This window comes from Pituophis catenifer, unplaced genomic scaffold (genome assembly GCF_029215685.1).
Source record: "Pituophis catenifer annectens isolate HBS135680 unplaced genomic scaffold, rPitCat1.0.hap2 SCAF_8, whole genome shotgun sequence".
Lineage (NCBI taxonomy): Eukaryota > Metazoa > Chordata > Lepidosauria > Squamata > Colubridae > Pituophis > Pituophis catenifer.
The window spans coordinates 75036263-75056198 of NW_027256888.1; the positions used below are offsets into that span (position 1 = coordinate 75036263).

Sequence of the window (19936 nt, forward strand, 5' to 3'; positions counted from 1 at the left end):
CCCCACACGACCCATTTTGGATGCAGGTAAGTGCAGGGCGCGCACGGAGGCTCAGGGAGGGTGAAAAATGGGCCTACTGGAAGTTCTTGAAGGCCAGAGATGGGCCCTTTTCCGGCCTCCAGAGGGCCTCTGGAGCCTGGGGAGGCCATTTTCGCCCTCCCGGAGGCTCGATAAAAGCTTCCGGAGCCTGGGGAGGGCAAAAACGCACCCCCGCCATGGTGTAGGAGGCCAACTAGGCCACGCCCACCATGGCCAGGCCTACCCAGCAACCGGGCAGAGAACCCCTTGCTAATTTTTTTGAAGCACACCTCTGAGTTGAAGTCCACAAATTTTAAAGCTGTCACGTTTGGAGACCTCTGGCTTAAGCAAACAAAACGCAAAGATTTTGTTCTTCCCTTTTCCTCACATGACTACTATAAAAATACCAGAACGGGGTGGGGGGGGGGAAGAATTTTTTAGAAAAAATTATAGAAGGTTTCTCCTCTTCCCCTCATTTTTTTTTTCTTACAATTTATATATATATATATAAAGACATTTCTTCCCCCTTCCCCAAAGGCGCAGGCCATTAAACTTCGGTCCCGTCGTGTAAATTGTTATGAACTTTCACTTCCAGGTTCATCTGCTTGACCCTCGTTCCCCTAACCTTATAGGCACCTTCGTTTTCACAGAGGAGGTTGAGGTTCTTCACCGTGCAGTATTGTCCGCTGACATTCTTCTCCAGGCCCTCGGCGTACCGCTTGGCTGCCTCGACTTTCGTGTTGAGAGGGTACTGCTCTGCGATCTCTTTGGCCGCTTTCTTCTTCTTCTTCTTCTTCTTCCGGTGCTTCCGACACTTCCTGGTGACAAAGCAGATGGACAAGAGGACGAGGACGAGAAGCAGGACGGCCGCAAAGCCGCTGCCAATGGAAGCTCCGGTCTGAGAGAGAGAGGCCACGGTGACAGCTTCCTGTTGCTCCAGGCTGAGAGACTTCATGTTAGTGCCGTTCTTCATTTGGTCTCCCTCGTTGTCGTAAATCAAGGAGTCATCCAGAACAGGGACACCTTTGTGGTCCACAAGGTCTCGGCGGCTGCGCTTCGGATGATGTACCACAGAACGTGGCATCCGGGACCCCCCAATCATCTCGGGACCGATGACGTAGATCACTTGAAGATACCACTGGTGCCCGGCTTCCACCTGACCAAAAAGACAGAACAAGCACCACATTCAGAAGATGTGATTTCAATATCTCTTTTAAGGTATAGAGGGAGATTTCGACTTACAGTAGTGGCCAAAATTGTGGAAACCTTTTGGGAAAAGTGTATTTTCTAAAACTAGCTAATAACACCACTTTTTTTTTTTGAGTAGTACCATAAAATTAGATATCCATGGAAAAATAATTTAATCAAGAATGTAATGCTATAACTTTTAGGAAGGATTTGCTATTAGAATAGCAGTTACAGTATAAAGAAGAAAAGTGAAATACGTAGGAAAAAAATGAGATATACAAAAATTATCACCATAGAAAAAATGAGATATATAAAAATTATCCCCATGTCAGTTAATCCTTAGTTGGGTAACCTTTAGCATGAATGACGGCCTTACAACGTCTTCCCATGGAGGGAACCAAGTCTTTTAGTTCTGCAACTGTTATCAAATGAAACCAAGATTGAATGACAGCTTCTATTAACTGGGTTTTATTGCTGGGTCACTTCTGACTAACAAGTTTCTTTAGTTGGCTCCATAGATTTTCAATTGGGTGAAGGTCTGGGTTATTCCCAGGCCATTCCAGCAGTGTGATAGGATTATCTTGAAACTCCCCTAACCTCAAAAATACACTTTTCCCAAAAGGTTTCCATAATTTTGGCCACTACTGTACAACACTTCATTTAGCGAGCATTCGAAGTTACAACGGCACTGAAAAAAGTGATATGACCATTTTTCACCCTTATGACCATCCCCATGGTCATGGGATCCAAATTCAGACGCTTGGCAATTGACTCGTGTTTATGACGGTTGCGGCATCCCGGGATCATGTGATCACATTTTACGATCTTCTGACAAGCAAAGTCAATGGGGAAGCCAGATTCACTTAACAACCGGGTTAACTCGCTTATCAACTGCCGTGATGCACTTAACAACGGTGGCAAGAAAGGTCGTAAAACGGGGGCAGAACTCACTTCACAACCGCCTCACTTAACAACAGAAATTTGGGGCTCAATTGTGATCGTTAAGTAGAGGACTCCCTGTATGAGGTAAGATGGGCAGCAAATAAGTCTAAATAAATAAATGAAACGAAAGAACAATAACCGTCTTCTCCTTGAAAATAAGACTTGTACTTTCTCAGAAAGTTCCACCTTTGGAGTGTCTGTGGAGATTCTCAGTCATCCAGGTCACGGTTGTCTCAAAGGTGCTTTTTTTTCAAAAGACAGCTGGGCTTTTGTTTTTTCCGTGAGGGAAACATTTTGCTTCTTATCAGGGGTGAAATCTACTTACCTTCCCTACCGGTTTGGAAGTGTGCGTGCTGAGCGTGCAATTTTGGGCCCTGGGCACATGTACAAAGCCTTCTGCGCATGCGCAGAGGGTAAAAAATAGGTCACTAACGACGTTCGGGCGGGCGGGTGGGCGGAGCCTGATGCTGCCACCGCTACCAGTTCTCCGAACCACCCGCCGCTACCGGTTCGCCCGAACCAATAGCATTTCACCCCTGCTTCTCATCCAAGAAGCTTCTTCAGTTCTGACCGAATGAAACCAATCACTCAGAACTGAGGAAGCTTCTTGGATGAGAAGCGAAACGCCTTCCTCAAGGGAAAAAACAAAAGTCCAGCTGCCTTTTGAAAAAAAGCACTTTTGAGACCCCATTTGGGGTGCTGCAGCAAAAGAAAGACCCTGTTTCTGGGCCCCACTCTATGTGCTACCACAGTGGAGCCCACAAATCTGTGGCATCTCCTGCTCATGTTAGTGCCGGATGGTACTGAGGCGGCCATATTTTAAGAGCTTTAAGTTCCAGCTTTAAGAGTTGGAACTAAGCCAACTATTTCCATTAAAACCTTTTTTTGTTACTGTGCAAATCTAATTTCACAGTTATGGTTCTTCTCACTCCTGAACTGGATAAATTATTAATATTTATTACAGATATTATAGGCATCATCATTCTCCAATCCATATTTCCAAGGGAGTTTTCAAAAAAAGAGAACAGAATGATTAAAGAATCATTAAAGAAACAAGAAATCAAAAACGACCACAGCTTTATATGAGATTACATTCCTAAAGGTTTGGGAAAAGGAAGCCTTTGATGAAACGATAACAAGGAAACCTCACGTGAGAGATTTTAAGATATAGGGAATTACAGTAGTGGCCAAAATTGTGGAAACCTTTTGGGAAAAGTGTATTTTCTAAAACTAGCTAATAACACCCCCCCCTTTTTTTTTTGGAGTAGTACCATATATAAAATTATATATCAATGGAAAGATAATTTAATCAAGAATGTGAAGCCTCTGGGTGAGATCATCCGTGGTTTTGGGGTGCAGTGCCATCTGTACGCTGACGACACCCAGCTGTACATCTCCACCCCAGACCAACCCAATGATGCCCTTGAAGTGATGTCCCAGTGCGTGGAGGCCGTGCGGTCTGGATGGGGAGGAACAGGCTCCGACTCAACCCCTCCAAGACTGAATGGCTGTGGTTGCCGGCGTCCCGATATAGCCAGCTGGTGCCATCGCTGGCTATTGGGGGCGAGACATTGGCCCCCACGGAGAGGGCGCGTAACTTGGGTGTCCTCCTGGATGCACGGCTGTCTTTAGAAGAGCATATGACGGCCATGGCCAGGGGGGCTTTCTATCAGGTTCGCCTGATAAACCAAACATCTTGGTTTATGTAGGTAGAACCTGGCTAAAGAGAAAGACACATAAAACCTACGAAAAAGAAAGAAAAACAAACAAACAAACATATATATATATATATATATATATATATATATATATATATATATATGTATGTATGTATGTATATATATATACACACACACACACACACACACACATATGTAGGTCTTTGGTTATTCGGGTTTTCTCCCGTGTAAAATTGGAAATGCTCCTAGAAGCACGAAGCCGAAAACACCAGCCTGAAGATGACGAATGAGACTTCATCGAAACGTCGCCAAGATACTTCCAATTTTACGCGGGAGAAAACCCGAATAACCAAAGACCTACATACAAACACCCGCGAAAACCTCAGAAAACATATGTTCACTATGATTGTAGTTATAAACCATCTTTATTTTTAATACATAGATTCGTAGTCTTTCTTCCCTTAATTTCTACCTCTTTGTCTCTAACCACTCATAAAATCTATTCCATATCTGGTAATATTCTGTGTCTTCTTTATCTTTTATTTTTAAGGTTAGATCGTCCATTTCAGCACAATCTAAAAATTTTTGAACTACATCCTCATCTGACGGGGTGCTCTCATTTTTCCAGTATTTTGCAAATATAACATTTGCTGCTGTCAATATGGGCAAAACTAAATATGTGGTAGAGCTGAAGAAGCTTCTTGGATGAGAAGCGAAACATCTTCAAAGAAACACCAGAAAGTTCAGGTTGCCTCTTTAAAAACCCACCTTTGGGACAACTGTAACCTGGGTGACTGAGAATCTCCACAGACATCCAACTGTGAATTTATGCAAAGGGACATCAACATTTTCTCCAAGATAGGATGAACACCATTCTCCCTCAGCCGAAAAGCCACCTCATCAGCCTGTCTCATTCCATAAAGATGAGAGCTCAGGGCAACACCCCAAATATTTCTCTTTCCCCCTTAGGTCAGCGATGAAGAAGACAGCATTCCACCGTTCTCCTGAGACAACAACCCCGAGAATTTCAATCAGGCTTTCCAATGCATGAATTAATTTGTATGCCATGTACCTTATACAGGGCATCCACTTTCATGACGAAACCATCCACTCCTGGCAAGTTGCTGACCTGGTGGAAATCGGCCAACTCGGATGCAAAATAGGCATCGAAAGGGACGTCGTGAAAGTATTTGTCAGTCACTTCTGGTTGACTCCGGTCCTGAGGGTTAAAAGAATTGAGGACAAGGTGAGGATGATGACAAAGCTATCAGGATACCGATGCACTCGACAAACGCTTCCAAACCAATGATGTCCAGAGAGATGTTAGAACTGGAACTCGCAGAATTCCTGGGAATTCTGAGATTTGCAATCCTAACACATCACCGCAGATGGGGACTGCAGCCAAGGAATTAAAAGATGCTTGCTCCTGGGGAGGAAAGTTATGGCAAATCTAGATAGCATTCTAAAAAGCAGAAACATCACCCTGCCAACAAAATTGCGTATAGTCAAGGCTATGGTTTTCCCAGTTGCACTGTAGGCCTGTGAAAGTTGGACCATAAGGAAGGCAGAGCGCCAAAGAATTGAGGCCTTTGAACTCTGGTGATGGAGGAGACTCCTGCGAGTTCCTTGGACTGCTTTCATTAGGGCATCGGTCGGAACCCTGACATAACTAGAAATTAGATAGATTCACTGTATGAATGGGTGTTTTAAATTAATTAATTGATTTCATTAATTAGCACATACCGTATATTACATTCTGGTAAGTTATTAAGTTATTAACTATTACAGGAAAACAGTTTTCCTTACTCCCATCATGTACAAGTAGTACTCAATTTACGACCACAAGTGGGACCAGAATTTCTGTTGCTAAGCAAGCTGGCTGCTAAGTGAGTCACTCCCAATTTTAAAAACTTTCGTTGCCACGGTTGTTTTCCCGTGGACTTTGCTTTTTTTTAAAATTATTATTATTTATTTAGTTTTATATGCCGTCCTTCTCCGGAGACTCAGGGCGGCTTACAATGCGTTATTGGAAGCTGTCTGGGAAAGTCTCCAATGGCAAACCCATGATGCTGAATTCATCGTAAACCCATGCCCCTTGTCAAACACCTGAATATCTATCACGTGTTTTTTATTTTTATTTTATTTTATTTTATTTTGAATTTGTATACCGCCCTTCTCCCTGAGGACTCAGGGCGGTGAACGGCCAAGTAAAAACATCAAATACAAATAGTAAAATACAGTTAAAAATATATATATAAATTTGGCCCCATTAATTAAAACGATAAACAAAACAATTAAAAACACTTAAAAAGAATTAGGCCAGCCCGGCTTGTTGGAAAAGGAAGGTTTTAAGGGCACGGCGGAAGGCACTGAGGTCATGGATTCTCCTTATCTCTGGGGGCAACTGATTCCAGAGGGTGGGTGCCCCCACAGAGAAGGCCCTCCCCCTGGGGGTCACCAGCCTGCATTGTTTGGCTGATGGCACCCCGAGGAAGCCCTCTCTGTGGGAGCGCACGGGTTGATGGGAGGTCGTCGGTGCCAGCAGGCGGTCTCGAAGATAGCTAGGCCCTATGCCATGGAGCGCTTTAAAGGTGATAACCAACACCTTGAAGCGCACCCGGAAGACCACCGGGAGCCAGTGCAGCTCACGCAGGAGCGGTGTTACATGGGAGCGTGTTTTCTTGAACGGTCCCTAAATGGATGGCTATAAGTTGAAATTCCCCCCCCAGTCAAAGTTTTATCTTATGGAGACAGGAGTTGTGCTATGTACCAGCAGCAGGAATCTGTGCTTCAGGTGCTTGCTAGGCTGGATGCAGCCGTACTGGGGCCCTTCGTTATATATTGTGCCCGTTGGGTCGAAGAACGGGACGTAGCCATCCTTCCCTGTGCAGAGGTAGACTTTTTCCAGCTGCAGTTTGTAGGCGGAATTGAGGTTTTGCTCCGGGTTCCACATCACTCGGCCGTACAGGATTTGACCTGAGTTAAAAAAAAAAAAAAATACATTTGAGATCAGGCAGATGCAACGAATGTCCAACAGAGTAACAAGAGTTGGAAGGGGCATTGGAGGTCTTCTAGTCCAACCCTCTGCTCAAGCAGAAGACTCTATACTAGTTTTGGGGAACGTATGGAACGTGTGCCGGAAGCGGCACGTGAAACCATCCCGCGAGGAATGCGTGGCCTCGCTGGCTCCTCTTCCGCATTCCTGTGCGCACATACGTGCATCAGTCAGCTGGCCGTCGCGTGCACAGTGAAACCCAGAAGAGTGGCGTTCCATTGCGCATGTACAGGCCGGCACCCAAACTTCCGGGTTTATGTCGCGCGCATGCACGATGGCCAGCTGTTCGTCGGGCGCGTGGCCGTGTTGGAAACCGGACATTCGGGTGCCGGCTCGTGCATGCGTGATGGACTGCCGCTCTTCCGGTATCGCCGCTCCCACACACATGAAGGCCAGCAGGGCTGCGCATTCCTCGTGGGATGGTTTCACGTGCCATTTCCGGCACACAGACCGGCACGCGGTGACGTAAAAGGTTAGCCATCACTGTCCTACACTATTTTAGACAAATGGTTGTTCAATCTCTTCTTTAAAAACCTCCAGTATCGGAGCACAATTTCTGGAGTCAAGTCGTTCCACTGATTAATTGTTTTCACTGTCAGGAAATTTCTCCTCAGTTCTAGGTTGCTTCTCTCCGTGACTAGTTTCCACCCGTTGCTTCTTGTCCTGCCTTCAGGTGCTTTGGAGAATAGCTTGATCCCCTCTTTTCTTTTGTGGCAGTCCCTCAAATATTGGAACATTGATGTCATGTCATCCCTGGTTCTTCTTTTCATTAAACTAGACATACCCAATTCCTGCAACTGTGCAATTCCTGCACCAAAAGGACAAATATCCAGAGAAGGGCGTTGTCAGGCCTGGAAGCCATCTTTTTCATTGGGCCTTCAGGCCTGCCACATTTCCTACAGTGGAAAACTGGGAGGGGGGATTGTATGGAGCATGGGTGATATATAGTCATAATAACATTCTTTTCTCAGAGAGTCAAGGACATCTTGCCCTACACCTGGAAGATTGGAACTGGGAGGCCTCTCCAGTTGGGATGGTGCTTTGATTGGGCCATGTGGATGCTGGGCAAGGACTAGGACTTTCTGTTGGGTGGGGAAAACCTGGAAGCTTTCAGATTCGGGTTTTTCCAAATGTGCCAATATGACATCTCTAATAAAATGGAACTTTAAGGAACTTCAAGCCTCGGAGTCTTCTTTCATTGGGGGTGTTACTTGGAACCCTGACAGGCATCCTAGTCCCGATTCTAGCAAGAAAACGGCTGTATTGCTCAAAGGAAGAGGAGAGCTGAATTCAAAATTTGGCATTATGATAGAAGATGTTGGACAACGAGAAGATGCCTCGAACCTGTGCCGTGCCAAACTTTCCCAGCTGACTCCCTCACCTTATGTTGCCAATCTCCCAGTTCACCTTGGAATCCTGGGACTTCTATGATAATATCAACTTAACTCCCTGAACATTTAATGAGTTATTGAAGCAAGGTTTGAATGAAAAGAGGCAGAGCTGAAGCTCAGCTGAAGCATTCCTGGGCATAATCACAACCCAACATTTAATACAGACATATTTTTACCCCATCCTGCTTTATAGTGCATATATACATACATTAAGCATACATTAATATATTAAGCATGCATTTAATATCACCCTGTCCTGCTTCATGGGATATATATGCATATGATTAACATATATACATATATTAACATAAATACATATATTCCAATATTAAATATCTATTACACATTACCCTCGTGCATTGCAGGGAGTTTACTTATACAGCTTCCTGCAAAACAGACGGCTAAGCAAGAAATTCTAGGAACCAGCCAGTGAGATGGGTGGCATACAAATTTAATAATATAAAAAAAAACCCTATAGTTTAATAAAATGAACACCATATAAATAGGGTCCTTCTAAAATCTCCTTGTACACTTCTCATGTTTGAAGAGGAACAGGAGACCATGTTCTAAAAATGCCAACTATACAGTAGTGGCCAAAATTGTGGAAACTTTTTGGGAAAAGGTGTTTTTGGAGTAATACCATAAAATTATATATCAATGGAAAGGTAATTGAATCAAGAATGTAATGCAATAACTTTTATGAAGGATTTGCTATTAGAATGGCAGTTACAGTATAAAGAAGAAAAGTGAAACACGTAGAAAAACCGAGATACAGAAAAATTATCACCACCATAGAAAAAACGAGATATACAAAAATGATCACCATGTCAGTTAATACTTAGTTGGGTAACCTTTAGCATGAATTAGGGCCTTACAACGTCTTCCCATGGAGTGAACAAAATCTTTGAGTTCTGCAGCTGTTATAATGTAAAGTTTGAATGATTGCTTGGATTAATTGGGTCGCTTCTGACTAACAAGTTTCTTTAGTCGGCTCCATAGATTTTCAACTGGGTTAAGGTCTGGACTATTCCCAGGCCATTTCAGCAGTGGAATAGGATTATCTTGAAACTCCAAAAAAAAGTGGTGTTATTATCCATCAAACCTCAAAAATACACTTTTCCCAAATGGTTTCTACAATTTTGGCTACTACTGTATACAAGCTGGGGACTGTGAATGCTGGAGCTCCCATGCATTCTGTTAAGATTTTAAATGAGCCCAGTGGACTGCTAGCTATATACAGGTAAATCCTTGACTTACAACCATTCATTTAGTGATCGTTTGAAGTTACAAGAGCCCAAAATAAAAGTGATGTCAGGTTTCGATGTCATCTCACATAAATTGCACTCCCAAACAATTAATCTTTGCTGAAATATTCCATTTATTGAGTACGACAGATCTGGCCCCGACTTCGTCGTAGCCGATACTAATCCTCTGACCCCCCAAACCCTTCCCTTTCTGTTCCCCAATTCTCATCTTCTCATTGGCCATCTTCCAAGTCAGTCTCCCCAGCTTCTGACCTCACCCCATAGGAATGTTCCCCCCTCCCATCCCATCTCCTAGGGGATATTATCTACAGAGAAAATAAGTAGGTGAAAAATCAAGCCTCGTCTCCTCCTTTTTATGGCAGCATCAGAATGCTGACAAGTGACTTATGACTGTCCCAAAGGTGCTTTTTTCAAGAGGCAACTGGACTTTCTGCTTTTTCTTTGAAGATGTTTCGCTTCTCATCCAAGAAGCTTCCACAGCTCTGACTGGATGGCGGGGAACCAAAGGATTTATATTCAGGGGACTCCGAGGACACAGACAAACCTCCAAGTGGCCTCAATGACTCTCTAAAAAGGATGCAAATGACCAGCTGTCTGGAAGGAGTATAAATCCTTCCGTTCCCCACCATTCAGTCAGAGCTGAAGAAGCTTCTCGGATGAGAAGCGAAACGTCTTCAAAGGAAAAAAAAAAAAACCCCAGAAAGTCCAGCGGCCTCTTGAAAAAGCACCTTTGGGACAACCATGATCTGGTTGACTTGAGAACCTTCATAGGAGTTGTGACTAGTTTTCACACATAATAACTGCTTGCAGCATCTCCATGGTCATGTGATCAAAATTTGGAGGTTTGGCAACTGGCATGTATTTATGACGGTTGCACAGTCCCAGGGTCATGCGGTCACCTTTTGTAACCTTCCCAGTGGCTTCCGACAAACAAAGTCAACGGGGAAAGGGGAGGGAAGAGCTGTACAACCTCATAATTCACTTAACAACGGCAGTGATTCGCCTAACAACTGGGCCAAAAAGATCATAAAAGGGGGCCAAACTCACGTTATCAACTGTCTCGCTTAGCAACAGAAATTTTGGGCTCAGTTATGATCGTAAATCGAGGACTACCTGCGTATCTTCGATCTTTTGGTGAACTAACTGGGCCCAGAGAAATATCCTCTTGTTTACCTTTCTTGGCTTTTCAAATGCCACTGGAGGGGAACAGCCTTGCTGACTTCTCCATTACGTCAGGATTACGCCACACCTTCCTGATGTCTGTCTTGCTATAGCAAGAGCACTTAGACTTATTTACCGCTTCACAGCTCTCTCTAAGCGGTTTTACAGAGTCAGCCTATCACCCTCAACAATCTGGCTCCTCAAGGACAGAAGGCAGAGTCAACCTTGAGCCGGTCAGGATCGAACTGCCGGCAGTCGGCAGAGTTAGTCTGCAATACTGCCTTCTAAGCACTGCGCAACCCCGGCTCTTCAGAAATTGATTTCTTGAAGAAGAGTGTTATGCCCGTCCAATCAGCTGCCGTTTCACCTATTCTGCAATTCAATCTAGTTTATTTTCCCACAGAACGTTTCTGTGACCTTCCCTGACGTTTTCCTTGCCGTTGTTGTGGTCCGCCAGGAGCCTACGGAGCTGGCAGCAGAGTCGGACAGTGAGGAGGCTGGGGAGGACCATGGGCCAGTCCTAGATTCTGGGGAAGGCTCGGATGAGGGCTCTGTGTTGGAGGCAGAGATGGGGCCATCTGGAAGTTATGTGCGGACTCCGGAGCCTCAGCGAGGCAGAGGAACAGGGGGAGCCTGTTCCCACTGTGCATGTGCGCAGAACTGCCAGAAGGCAAGAACAGTTAAAACAAAAGGGACGACTCAGGAGTAAGGCCTGGAGATGATTGGCCCCTCCCATAAGACTTAAAAGAGGAGCAAAGGCACGTGGGCTTTTGCAGGAAGCAATGTTGTTAATTCTGTGCAGTTTACAGTCGGAAGGTCTGTTTGATTCTGGACTCTATGTGGCTTTGCCAATTAGGTCTTTGGCAGCATGTCAAGGGAGATAAAGGTGGGTGATTATCAGCCTTATCCCGAAGGACTCGTTACAACTATTTGGGACTCATCTGTGAATGAACAGAATTCACAGCTGTTGAAATAAAAGAGGTTTTTGGGACTACTCGTGCCTTTTACTGACTCAGGAAGCCTAGGTCAGAACAGCCGTTCCCTCGAAGAGCTCTATGCCCCGTCCAAATCTCAAAACACAAATCATACCTTTGGAAAAAGCTCCCTTGTAGTCCATCTCGGCCATCGACATCTCAGTTTTAGTTGGGTCCATGAGAAAAACTTTTTCATTATTGCAGAGCTGAAACTCCGTGTTCAGGGAATACACGACGGGAACCGGGCGGTTAGTCTGCTGAAAGGCAATTGGGATCAAAAATCTATATGGGGAAGAAAGGGAATAGAGAAATAAGGCTACAGGAAGTAATAATGCCAGGAATATTTGTTTATTTCCTAACTTTTTCTTTGAGAGAGAGATATATATATATAGGGATGCGGTGGCTCAGTGGCTAAGATGCTGAGGTTGTCACTCGAAAGGTCAGCAGTTCGACCTTTCGATCAAAAGGTCGGCGGTTCGAATCCCTAGTGCCACATAACGGGGTGAGCTCCCGTTACTTGCTCCAGCTTCTGCCCACCTAGCAGTTCGAAAGCACGTAAAAAATGCAAGTAGAAAAATAAGGTCCACCTTTGGTGGGAAGGTAACAGCGTTCCGTGCGCCTTTGGCATTTAGACACGACCACGGAGATGTTTTCGGACAGCGCTGGCTCTTCAGCTTTGAAACGGAGATGAGCACCTCCCGTTAGAGTCGGGAATGACTAGCACATATGTGCGAGGGGAACCTTTACCTTTACCTTATATATATTGCATTATCTAAATCAGAGGTGTCAAACTGGATTTCTTCAAGGGCTGGATCAGCATTGTAGTTCTCCAGCAGGGGGCGGGGAGCTGAGATGGGACAGGCGCCTTCTTGTAGCAACCTGCTGGCCAAAATGGAGTACACGGAGGCCCCGCGAGGCCCCCGTATGGCCCGTTTTCAGCCTGAACGGCCTCCAACAGCACTTTGCTGGCCAAACTAGGGCACACGGAGGCCTTGTAGGCCGATCCTTTGATATTTTGGCCGGCAGAGGCACTGCGGACTGGTCCTTTGATATTTCCATGCCGACCCAATGGGCCAGATTTAAGGACCCTGTGGGCCGCATCCAGCCCGCAGGCCTTGAGTTTGACACCCCTGATCTAAATTATTATTATTATTATTTATTATTTATTCAATTTATATACCACCCTTCTCCTAGTGGACTCAGGGCGGTGCACAGCCAAAACTAAAATACATAACAATACAAAATTTAAAATTAATTAAAAGAATTATATACTTTGGCCCGAATTAAAACAGTGCGAATTAAAACCCATTAACAAATTAAAACTAAACAATTAATAACCATTAAAAACTAAAAAAGGGGGCGGGGTTCACGCCAGCCCTGCTTGCTGGAAAAGAAGAGTTTTCAGGGCACGGCGAAAGACCCGGAGATCCGATATCCTTCTTATCTCCGGGGGCAAATCGTTCCAGAGGGCGGGAGCTGCCACAGAGAAGGCCCTCCCCCTGGGGGTCGCCAGCCGACATTGCCTGGCCGACGGCACCCTGAGGAGTCCCTTTCTGTGGGAGCGTACTGGTCGTACTGGTTGGTGGGAGGCTATCGGCGGCAGAAGGCGGTCCCGCAAATAAATGTTATCCTCTCTGGGTTTTTTCCTCCAGGAACAGCCCCGGGGCAGAAAAAAATCAGCTGTTCAGCCAAGTTCTCAACAATTAAGAAAACCTTAGCGGTCAAGAGAAGTCAAATCTTATATCTCCTAGCAAACCAACCATTGTCTCATTTGAGAAGGATTGAGAGAGGGTGATCGGTCCGGAATTATCATCAAGTAGGGTTCATGTCTAACCTGGTTATTAAATGGACCTGTTTTCTAGATTCACAAAATACAGTAGACCACAATCTAAGCAAAATGGCTTGAGTTTGTACAACGGCAACACTATCCTCATCGTCTTTATTATTTATTATTCCCGCTGCTGCAGGTTCTGCTTTTCGGATTGACGAATGACGTCTTGCACGATCAAACGTGTAGCCCGACACATTGAGTTTTGCACAACGCACCATCCCAGAAACCTTCCAGGTCTTCTCCTAACCTAGTTATTAGCTAGGACAAAGATAACTAAGCAGCAGTGCAGTGAAGCTCACGGGTGGATCTCAAAGCATTTTGTTTCCATTCAAGTAATGCTGACATTTCAAAATACCTTCAGGAATGACCAGAGGACATCTGGAAGTGTTTTTTTTTTTTTTTAATCAGTGCAGATTATCTTTTCTCCTACTGGGACAAAACTTTGTACTTGCTAATACATTAAATCAGATTAATCTAGAAGGAGATTAACGCTTCAAAGCCAAGGAAACAGGGTTCCAGTTTCCCAACCTAGCTCCTTTCAGCTCCTCCAGGGTAGGCGACTAGCATCCTCGTCACTTTGAAGGTTGTCATGTAAGCACATACCAGGTAGTCCTCAACTTATAACCAAAACTGAGCTCAAAAATGCTGTTGTTAAGCGAGGCAGTTAAGGGCCCCGTTTTACAACCGTTCTCGGCACAGTCGTTCAGTGAATCACTGCAGTTGTTAAATCAGTAACACGGCTGTGATAATGAATCTGGCTTCCCCAATGACTCAATTGTGGTTCTAAGTCGAGGATTAGCTATACCAAGGGTATCAAACTCAAGGCCTGGGGGCCCTATGGGGTGCTTAGATCTGGCCCGTGGGGCCGCCCTGGAAACAGCAAAGAACCGGCCCATGGTGCCTCTGCCAGCAAAAACGCAGGGGATAGGCGTGGCTACCTTGACATCACTCCAGGGGTGGGTTCTACTTACCTTTACTACTGGTTTGCAACAGGACCGCATGCGCAGAAGCTTTCTGGTCAGTGGGTGGAGGTCCAGGTCAGTGGGCGGAGTCTCCCGCTGGTTTTACTACTGGTTCTTGCAAACCGGTCTCAACCGAGGGCAACCCATCACTGCATCACTCATGTTGGGGGCGCCTGTGGCGGTCTGAGCGCTCTGCCAGCGAAAATGGACTCCCAAGCTCTGTTGTCACTGGCAGAGGGTTGCAGGAGGCCATCGCAGCCGAAAACAGAGCTTGGGAACCCGTTTTCACTGGCAGAATGCTTGGGCCGCCACAGGCGCCCCCGACATGAGTGATGTCAAGGTGGCCACGCCCCCCCCAAGCTCCCCCCTCCGAGGTTGAACACAACCCTGATGCGGCCCTCAATGAAATCAAGTTTGACACCCCTGAGCTGTACTCTTTTGCCTGGTTGAAGACGAAGCATCACTTTGTCCTCGTGATAAAGATTCCACGAGGTGGCGCAGTGGTTAGAGTGCAGTACTGCAGCTACTTCAGCTGACTGCTAGTTCAGCAGGTCAGCAGATCAAATCTCACCGGCTCAAGGTTGACTCAGCCTTCCATCCTTCTGAGGTGGGTAAAATGAGGACCCAGATTGTTGGGGGCAATATGCTAATGCTAATGCAATATGTTAATATGCAATATGCTATATGCTAACTTTGTAAACCGCTTAGAGAGGGCTGTAAAATAGTATAAAGCGGTATAGACGACTAAACAATAATAATAATAACAAAAGGTAGGAGTGAAGGAACAACCTCTACTCTTTGATCCTTACGCCTTCAAAGCATTAACACGGGGGCCGGGTGGGGGGAAAGAATCTGTGTTGGTGACAGAAGAAAGAATGTGGGAAGGGAACGCGAAGACATGTGGTGCCTGAACTAATCACAACTTGGCCCAGGGACCAAAGCCTGCTATCAAGATTGAAATTTTTAGCTTCAGGAACAGTAGCTTAACCTCCCTTGGTGAACTGCCCTTAGGATCTGGGCTATTCCCAGGCCATTCCAGCAGTGGAATATGATTATCTTGGAACTCCAAAAAAAATAAGTGGTGTTATTAGCCATCACACCTCAAAAATACACTTTTCCCACAAGGTTTCCACAATTTTGGCCGCTGCTGTATTCAGCTTCTGTGAGACACTGTTGGCATCTCAAGGACACACCGAGTAGATGTCCCGGCGTGGCTGGATGGTTCCCATAACAAAATGAACAGAAGTGATTTAAAGTTTTGTACTCTTGGTGTACCTGGAGTTCCTTTTTCTGGATTCCCCAACTGGACAGTTGACATGAGCCCAAGGGAGGGATCAAGCACATCATGAGTTTGGAGTCCCTTCATGTCCATGAGAGATCTAAGTCCAGCCTTCCTTGAATTCCTTTGAATCTTATCTACTGCCAATTAGCCTTAACCGTTAGTAGTTCAGATTCTTGTTTAGAGGTGGCATGGAATAAACCAGTACTTATTTGAACAACCCTGGTTCCTGATTTCCTACCCTTCGATATATTTGCATCCTATTTGAAGCCCAGCACAAAAGAAAGAGATGGCATAGGAGCAAATTATCTGAAGAAACATCTTGCCCGAATGGGATTGGCCTGATCTAACGGAAGTAACATGCTGGGGACCCTGTCAGTCAAGGATTTTTGGCTGGTAGGGTCTAGAACAGGGGTGTCAAACTCGATTTCATTGAGGGTCGCATCATGGTTGTGTTCGACTGTGGGGGGCTGGGGTGGACGTGGCAGAGGTGGGTGTGGCCATGGTGGGCATGGCCAGCTCGACGTCACTCGTGTCGGGGGCACCTGTGGTGGCCAAAAGCTAAGGCAGGACTTCCCTCAGACCCTCCCTCCTTCTCATTATAATCTCCTTCCTTCCTTCCTTCCTTCCTTCCTTCCTTCCTTCCTTCCTTCCTTCTTTCCTTCCTTCCTTCCTTCCTTCCTTCCTTCCCTCCCTCTCTCTTCATTCTCCTTTCTTCTTCCTTCCTTCCTTCCTTCCTTCCTTCCTTCCTTCCTTCCTTCCTTCCTTCCTTCCTTCCTTCCTTCCCTTCCTCTTCATTCTCCTTTCTTCTTCTTTCCCCTTCCTTCTTTTTCCTTCCTTGCTCTCTTCCCATCTTTGTCTTTGTCCTTCCTCTTTCCCCTTTGCCTTTCCTGTCCCTTCCTGAATGCTCAAATTTCTCCTTTTGTTTTATGTTCAGTTTGTTTGGCTGGCTCTCTGCCAGAGGAAAACAGAGCCCAGGGGAAGAGGGGCTTCACACAGTCCTCCCAAGCTCCGTTTCCGCCGTCAGAGGCACAGTGGGCTGGTCCTTCTCTGTTTCCAGGACAGCCCCAAGGGCCAGATTTAAGTACCCCCGTGGGCAGGATCCAGCCCGCGGGCCTTAGAAGATCTTTACAGGATCACAAGCATGTATTGTTTTAAATTCTTCCTGCTTACATTCCATCAGTCATGTATAATTGTCTGGACACCGATGTGTTCTCTCACGCACATCCTCTTACAATTCCTCCGGAAAATAGCCCTCCGCCTGATGATTGTTAATATTTCAACCTCCTCATCACGTAAGCTCCTCAGATGTTCCCCTACTATTGTGTCTCTAATTGTCCCCATCTGTATTCTCTTTGTTGACTTTAAGCTTACTTATGCGCAAGAAATGCACGCAAACCTGTACCGAGATACCGTAGGGGAAGATGATGTAGCAAGCTGCTAAACTTCTCCCAATTGCAGAATTTCAAGCAAAGTATTATAGCCTTTGGCCCTTTCTGTGTGTGCTGAAAATTTCCTCTCCTTTTTTTTGGTGGTTTTTAAATAGTGACGCTTATCTTCAGGCATGAAACAACGTAAGCATTTACTTACTTTTCTGGAGCATGTGCCGTGCAGGGTAAGGGCTTATCTCCTGGGTCAACCCAAGATTGTGTGGGTTGGACCGTACATGGTATTAAGGAGATGGTGTATTCTCCGGAATAATCTTTCCTGAAAGCAGAGATAAAGTACCGCCGTTAGTGCATTGAACTGCAAGCATTCCCCCCTTGTGGATATTTTTTCAAAAGGCAAGTGGACTTTTTTTTTTTTTCTTGAAGAGGTTTCGCTTCTTATCCAAGAAGCTTCTTCGGGTTCTGACTGAATGGTGAGGAACTTCAGTCAGAACTGAAGAAGCCTCTTGGATGAGAAGCGAAACCTCTTCAAGGAAAAACAAAGAAAGTCCAGTTGCCTTTTGAAAAAGCACCTTTGGGACAACCACAACTCGGATGACTGAGAATCTCCATAGACATTGATTAGCCGAGGTGGCGCAGTGGTTAGAGTGCAGTACTGCAGCTACTTCAGCTGACTGCTAGTTCAGCAGATCAGTGGATCAAATCTCATTGGCTCAAATCTCATTGGCTCAAGGTTGACTCAGTCTTCCATCCTTCCGAGGTGGGTAAAATGAGGACCCAAATTGTCGGGGGACAATATGCTATTTAGTATACTGTCTTTGGTGTAAGCCGCCCAGAGTCCTCGGAGAGTGGGCGGTATAGAAATATGACTAATAAATTTAGTTCCTTCTGGTTAGTTGATCACGAGATGTGTGGAAGATGAACCAAACAAAACACAACAGACAGAAAGTAGGCTTATGAATTAAAGATGGAGATATAGATAGTCCTTCACTTATAATACAATTCATTTAGTGACCGTTCGAAATTACAACGGCACTGCAAAGAGTGACTTTATGAGCCTTTTTCACACTTACGATCAATGCAGCCTCCCTAGAATTACATGCTACGCTTGATAATTTATTCTTGCGCTTCCTGCTCCCACCTCCGCCCATCTTTTTAATTTCATATTATTATTTTAATTCTTTAAAAATAATATTTTAAATTTAATGTAATATTATTTGAATTATTATTATAAAGCAATGTTTATTGCTTTACTATATAGGTAGTCCTCGATTTACGACCACAATTGAGCCCGAAATTTCTGTTGTTAAGTGAGACATTTGTTAAATAAATAAATAAATAACTTTATTGTCATTGTATGTGTATACACAGTATACCCATACAACGAAATTCACTTAACACCCAAAGACCAGGTCCAACACACATAACAATCCCCAAACACACAAGTGAATGTGACCTCCTTTTACAACTTTTCTTTCCGGAGTTGTTAAGTGAATCGCTGCAGTTGTTAACATGAGTAACACAGTTGTTAAGTGAATCTGGCTTCCCCCATTGACTTAGCTTGTCAGAAGGTTGCAAAAGTTGATCACGTGACCCTGGGACACAGCAAACCGTCATAAATATGAGTCAGAATGCCAAGCATCTGAATTTTGATCATTATGACCAGGGAGATGCCACAACGGTCTTAAGTATGAAAAACAGTGATAAGTCACATTTTTCACTGCTGTTGTAACTTTGAACAGTCACTAAGTGAACTGTCGTAAGTCGAGGACTACCTGTATCTAAAGCTACCAGGATCACGGATCCCACCAACTGCCCTAATTCCATAACTGTCCACTCTGTCTCAGCAATAAGAGGGAGTTTAAGTCTTGCGTCTTCTTTGAAGAGACTGGTCCATGCAGTGATTCATTTAACAACTGTGGCAAGAAAGGTCGTAAAATGGGGCAAAATTCACTGAACGAATATTTGACTTAGCAATGGTGGTTTTGGGCTCAATTATGGTCGTACGTCAAGGACTCTATTTATCTATCTACCTATCTACCTATCTATCTATCTATCTATCTATCTATCTATCTACTATCTGCCTGTCCATCCATCCATCCACTCATCTACTCATCCAGCCATACATCCATCTTTCTATCCACCCACCCATCTTTCCATCTTTCCATCCATCCATCTTTCCATCTCTCCATCTTTCCATCCATCCATCCATCTTTCCATCCATCCATCCATCCATCCATCCATCCATCCAATCTCCTTGGACCATGATAACAACTTTGGTAGCAACTTCAAAACCAATGCATCTCAAAAGTTCTCCTTCATACCTGCTGTAGGAGCTGGTTGCTCTCCAGAGTTGATAAGGAGAGTCAAAGGTCTGTCCACTCCACAAGAGCTGTAGGTCAAATTCCATCCCTCCCAGGTGGTCAGGGGTCATGATAAAAGACTTGGCGTTTGGCAGAGTGTGGTGTTCCATCACAAAATGCCCTGTGCAGATGGGAATAAGCAGGTTCACTACCATAATATTTCTTTTTCTTCTTTAAATTTATAAACTTTATTAAAACAGATATAAAACACATAAAACACATATGACAAAAACATAAAAATACATTATACAATAAACAATTATAAGTAATCAATCATTTGAAGCGTTTGTTTCGTAATGGTCTTTTAAGTAATACAGTTAACTACTGTACAGGGAATACAGGGGAAAAAGGCAATAAGAAACTATTAAGTTAAGATGTAAGGGAATAAGTATAACCATAATATTTCTTTGTGGGGGAAGAGCAAATGGCCTTGAAGAAGG

General features: G+C 44.7%; 1 protein-coding gene across 1 annotated transcript in view; it reads right to left on the reverse strand.

Moving 5' to 3' along the window:
- Positions 1 to 565: 565 nt before the first annotated feature.
- The window catches only part of FRAS1 (Fraser extracellular matrix complex subunit 1), a 294939-nt gene continuing 275568 nt past the window's right edge, over positions 566 to 19936 (reverse strand). Inside the window, exons 67-72 of the mRNA XM_070949170.1 lie at positions 19458 to 19617; positions 17336 to 17452; positions 11789 to 11955; positions 6598 to 6803; positions 4900 to 5046; positions 566 to 1174 (exon numbers count right to left, since the gene is read on the reverse strand). Of these exons, the coding sequence (XP_070805271.1) occupies positions 566 to 1174; positions 4900 to 5046; positions 6598 to 6803; positions 11789 to 11955; positions 17336 to 17452; positions 19458 to 19617 (1406 nt within the window). The remainder of the gene's footprint in view (positions 1175 to 4899; positions 5047 to 6597; positions 6804 to 11788; positions 11956 to 17335; positions 17453 to 19457; positions 19618 to 19936) is intronic.